The following is a 5,858-nucleotide window of genomic DNA, read 5'->3' as shown; positions in this document are numbered from 1 at the left end:
ATATTTAAACGAAGTTACTGGTATTTTTTAAAAATCAACTTAAAAGAATATTATTTATCTTCTTTTCAAATTAGCTTTAATTTTTGCGTAGCAATTATATTAATTGAAAGAACTTTTTTAACTATGAATATCAATAAGAGTTGGCTTCTAATTGTGTTGAGAAGTGAATTTTTAAATAATTGTTTAGTAATATATATGGAAAGAGAGAAATTTTTATGGTAGTATTAAGAGAAAAATTACTTAATTTTTAAAAATATAAAACCTAAAAGAATAGAATTTTAAATTATATATTATTATTTAAATTACTATTTTAGTGTTTTAATTTGTATATTAGATATTTTAAAGGCTAATTATATTTTACAATAACAAAATATAATCATAACAATAATCATGCTATATGTACATAAAAAATAATTATCTGTATAAAATATATATTAAAATATAAATATACATTGAAAATAAGTTAAACAATATATGTATTTATACATAGATATATAATGGTTAATAGATAATTTAATATTTAATTTTTTATATACACATATTATTTTTATTATAAAAATTATTATCGTGTTATATAAATTTTCCCCCACTACCAAAATTTTCTGGATCTGTCACTGTTGGTTGGACTTGGTTAAGGTTATGACTTAGAAGAAGAAGAAGAAGCGACGATAATAAATGTACATTTAAAATATTGGGTTGAACTTAATTAGAATTATAACTTAGATGTACAGATTTATTCATAAATTTAATTGGATAATTTTATAATTTTTTATATGATTAATATATTAAAATTAAATTCTTATAAAAATAAAAAATTAGATTATTATAAATGAAATTTTAACTATCAACTTTATTCATTTTAATACAATATTTTGTGGGAACGTTATTTATCACAAGGTCAAATCATACATATCCATGAAGATCTAACCATCTTACGAGTTGGGACTAGTCAATTATGCTGATGAATGCAACCAAGATAAGTGGTGAGTGGTGAGTGGTGAGTGGTAAGTGGTGAGTGGTGACTAGAGTTTGATGGTCACTATTTCTTTCAATTTGTTAATAAAAAAAAGTTTTACCCATACATGCATTATTAATGTCATGAACAAGGTGGACATTTCTACTTACGAGAAAACATTTTACTTTATATTATAATTTATAGCATATTAAATCCACCCATGATGGTGAAAATTTAATTTGTCTAATTTAATTTGGAGAATATATATGTTTAATTTTGATTGAACCACGTCTATTTTTTTTAATAATTATTTACGTATTTAATATAAAAAATAATTATTTTTATTAATGTATCATTATTTAATTTAATATATATATAAAATTATTTTATACTAATAATATATTAAAATTAAATAATATATATATATATATATATATGTGTGTGTGTGTGTGTGTGTATGTGAGAGTGTGGGTGAGAGACAAATTTAATTATATATATATATATGTGTGTGTGTGTGTGTATGTATGTATGTGAGAGTGTGGGTGAGAGACAAATTTAAATTAAATATTTAAGTTTGTTTAGCAGTAAATAAGTTATATTTAAACTTATGACTCAATATGAAAATTATAAAATCTTTTTGAGAATTTGCAATCCTTTCGTCATTCCATTAGCATCGCAGAACATTTTTGCTAATGAAAGAGGTACCTCTCATAATTCAAAATATCATTTTGTATTGCTCAGTAGTCTTCGTACGGAAACATTATCATAATCCATAAAAGGAAAAAAAAGTAATTAATACAATATTATATTATTTTAAAATATACATAATAATATTTCAATAACATTTAGCAACTTGCATCATTGCATCCTTATCCTATTTTTTGTGGGGTCAATATGCACCTTAATTCCTACTTAGCCAAGCACACTTAAGTACTTAGTACTTATTTTTAACTCGAAAATTTTTTTTTTAAAGTTTACTTAAATAAGTCTTTAATATTGATGATTTATTTTGCACAATATTTTTTTTAATTTAGTCGGTCAAAATTTTTTTTGTTATTTATTAAACTCTATTTAAAAATTTATCATTATTTAATAAATTATTGTATATATAAAATTAAATTTAAATTTTTAATACCTATTTAATTAAATTAATGAGCTAACTTTTAAAATAATCCAAGTGAATTTCTTTTTTAGTCGTGAAATACTTGGTAGAAAGAAAGAATCATTATCACATGTATATCTCATTGGGGTAAATATGGGCTTTTTTATATAATTAAGTATGGAAAAATTTTAATTCCCAGAATACGCACGGCAAGAAAACGTTACTGAAATACGCATGCCCATGTCTTGGCCGCCGCCCACGAAATGGGTTTCAACTCCATTTTTGGTGGAGCGCCCGTGAAATTGAAAAAGCAGCAGCAGGTTCCAACTCAATAGCGGCGGCCACAAAATGGTAGATCCCAATTAGTGCCTATCACCTACGAAATGGGGGCACATCTGGGTCGGCGGCCACGAGTTGGCCCCAACTCAATTGCAGCGGACGCGAGTTGGGCTACTTCTTGTGCACGGGCCATGAAATGAGATTGTGGTTTGCCTATATAAACGATGCTGGATCAACCACAGAAGAAGCCATTCTGTATCCACTCTCTTGCAACTCTCCAACATTCTTTCTCAAGTTCACAAGCTTCTTTCTTTCTTAAAATTTTTTTTGGGTATTCAGATTGGGTTGTTTTGTGTATGGTTTCGGAGAACGTGTATTTAATTATATATTCCAATGGAGAAATTTCTCATACAACAGAAGGTATTACATTCGTTTGCGACGATCCATTATGGATAATGATTCCACCACAGACATCGTTACAGGATCTGAAGAATCTAATTCTGGTTCAAACCGGAATGGTTGGGAAAAAAGAAATCACGAAGTTGACTTACAGGATGCCGGTGGCAGTGGCCAACTCGTTTGCGTATCAAAAAATGCAGATAAAATCTGATCAGCAGGTGTCGATGATGTTCTCTTATCATCGCTGCATAGGTACCATATATTCGTTGGAGCTTTGTCTGAATATTCAGGATATTGGCGGAAGCTCGTCCAGTTCCAATAATGTGGATGGTGTGAGAAATCTGGGAGTGACTGATTTTGTAACGGGTCCGGATACAAGTAGGGCCCGTAGTCCAAGCTTCAATGCGTTTGTTGTGCGGGAACAGAATGCAAATCTTCGTGAAGCGCATCCCCTCCACTTCAACCTTACATGGGTTCGATAGGCATCCCGATGTTGGCATCCCTGAAAGTTCTGACGAGAATGAAATTGAAGAATTCAGTGGTGATGAGGCAGAAGTCGTTCCGGAAACGCAACCTCTGCATAGCGACTCTGTTCCTCCAACACCTGTCGAACCGGTAGGTGGAGGTGTATCCTCCAGTACACCTGCACACTACCTGTCCCTAAATCTTGGAGCAATGCATTCGAGTAATGCAGAAGACAGACCTAGTAGCTACCCTCTCTCAGGCGAGATGGAGCTCGAGATTGGGTTAAGGTTTCTGAACCGGGAAACAGCGATGCTGGCAGTGAAAAACTACAACATTCGTAGGAGTGCAGAGTATAAGGTCGTAGAGTCAGACCAAATGAGGTATGTATGTCGATGCAAGCAGTTCGGTGATTAATGTCGTTGGATGGTACGGGTTGCGAAGACAAGGTCTTCCAGATTTTGGAAAATTCAAAAATATGAAGGGCCTCATAGTTTCTTGGCAAGTTCGATGTCTCAAGACCACGCTCAACTAGATAGCAATGTGATCTGCCAGCACATATTCCCCATGGTGCATGCTGATGCGACTATCTGTGTAAAGGTATTGCAAGGATCGGTAGAGTCAGCATACAGGTACAAGGTGTCTTACAAGAAAGTTTGGCACGCGAAGCAGAAGGCAATCGCAAGAATCTATGGTGATTGGGACGATTCGTATGACCAGCTACGCAGATACTTCAATGCGCTGCAAGCTTTTGTCCCAGGTATTCCTTGCGTTTTACTTCCGTATGGTCTTTGCTCTTTGTTGTCCATTTACTCCTTAACAACTTTGACCAAGTAAACCAATTTCACAACAGGGACAATTGTTGACCTCCAAACGGTTCCGTACTATGTCGGAAACACCCTTGACTGTGATAGTGTCATGTTTCACCAGGTCTTCTGGTCGTTCCCATCGTGTGTTCAAGCGTTTAGGCATTGCAAGCCGCTGGTGTCAGTAGACGGAACACACCTATACGGTAAGTACGCTGGCACCCTTCTCATGGGCATAGCACAGGATGGAAACAATAACATTCTGCCCGTCGCTTTTGCCCTCGTAGAAAGAGAGAACACAGATTCATGGTACTTCTTCCTGACTAATTTGAGGAGACATGTAGCGACTAGGCCAGGAGTGCTTCTTATCTCCGACAGGCATGCTGCAATAAAGGCCGCATTGGAGCGTGAAGGATGTGGTTGGGATCACAATGCTTACTGTGTACAACATATTGCCTCCAACTTCGCAACAAGTTTCAAGAGTAAGGAGGCCAAAAGACACCTGGTTAATGCCGCTTATTCGAAGACGCAAGAGCAGGCGCAGTACTATCTTGAGTTAATTAGCAGCGAGGATCCCATAGTATCGCTGCAGATGATGGGTTGGATACGAGGGTTAGAGCCACCTAAATGGCTGCAGCACCTTGATGAGGGCCGACGATATGGTCACATGACGACCAATCTTTCTGAGTGTATCAACTCCGTCCTGAAGGGCACTAGAAATCTACCAGTCTGTGCAATTGTGAAGTCTACCTACCATCGCCTAAATGAGTTATTCATCATCAAGGGTCGGCAAGCACAAGCGCAGATTGCAAGTGGTCAGGTGTTCTCACAGTTCCTGCAGAAAGCCATATTAGCGAACCGTGAGGGAATATCTCAGATGTTAGTGACGTCGTTCGATAGAGCCACAACCGTATTCACAGTAGATGAGATAGCTGTTGCAGGGGTGCAGTCTCGGTTTAGGGTTAACCTTCAGTTTCGTAGATGTGACTATGGTTACTTCCAGGTGTTACACTACCCATGTGCTCATGCTATAGCCGCTTGCGCCTACGCGAGACTAGAGTGGCAACAGTATGTTGATTTGGTTTATCGCGTCGAGAGCGTCTTTCGGGTTTATGAGATGGAGTTCCAGCCAATGCCGGATGAGGATATATGGCCCCCTTATGAAGGCCCACGTGTCCGTCCCAACCCCCTCTTACGACGCATACTTGAAGGACGTCCGGTGACTACGAGGATCCGGAATGAGATGGACGAGGTTGAGCCGGGACTCGGTAAGCGGTGTGGCCTTTGCAGGCAAACAGGACATACAAGGCGACATTGTCCCAACGCTAATACAACCTAGAATGCCACCATCTTGGTGTATTGTATTTCTTTTTTTTCCAGTTATATGACTTTTATTGTATTAAGGAATCCAGGTTGTTTATTTTTGTTATGTTAAGTTCGGTTTGCCTGTGTTGTTTATGCAAACAAACTAATATGATAATAAAATGCAGTACGATCGTTAAAAAAAAAATACATGATTGACGAAAACAAACCAATACATAACACAAACATATAGAACAATACATAATGGTACGAGTACATCATGATAACTAAACGGTAAAACATATAACATCGATCGGTAACAAGATAACTAAACGATAAAACCTATAATAGATGACAACTGAAAGAAGGCTAATGGTGCTCGTGCCCAAGTCTGCCTTCTATGCCACACGGAGGAGCTCGAGTGATCCAGCGGGGACAACCATGATTTCCCTCGTCCTCGTTCACGCTTTCATCAGCCCTAGTGTAAGAAAGACGTCGACCCTGCATTTGCATAGCGTCGTAGGGACGGAGTGCAGAGCCAGCTGTGTCACAG

The 5,858-nt window shown here is 36.6% G+C and overlaps 2 protein-coding genes across 2 annotated transcripts; both read left to right on the top strand.

Annotated features, from left to right (window-relative positions):
* Positions 1-2,560: 2,560 nt before the first annotated feature.
* Positions 2,561-3,614, top strand: LOC130966905 (uncharacterized). Its single transcript, XM_057891725.1, has 2 exons — positions 2,561-3,141; positions 3,218-3,614. The coding sequence occupies exons 1-2, from the start codon at positions 2,561-2,563 to the stop codon at positions 3,612-3,614; spliced, it is 978 nt and encodes a 325-aa protein (XP_057747708.1).
* A 9-nt stretch (positions 3,615-3,623) lies between these two features.
* Positions 3,624-5,342, top strand: LOC130966904 (uncharacterized). Its single transcript, XM_057891724.1, has 2 exons — positions 3,624-3,957; positions 4,051-5,342. The coding sequence occupies exons 1-2, from the start codon at positions 3,624-3,626 to the stop codon at positions 5,340-5,342; spliced, it is 1,626 nt and encodes a 541-aa protein (XP_057747707.1).
* Positions 5,343-5,858: the final 516 nt, after the last annotated feature.

Source organism: Arachis stenosperma, chromosome 3 (genome assembly GCF_014773155.1).
Source record: "Arachis stenosperma cultivar V10309 chromosome 3, arast.V10309.gnm1.PFL2, whole genome shotgun sequence".
In the NCBI taxonomy this organism is placed as follows: Eukaryota; Viridiplantae; Streptophyta; class Magnoliopsida; order Fabales; family Fabaceae; genus Arachis; species Arachis stenosperma.
This window is presented reverse-complemented; position numbering and strand designations above follow the sequence as displayed.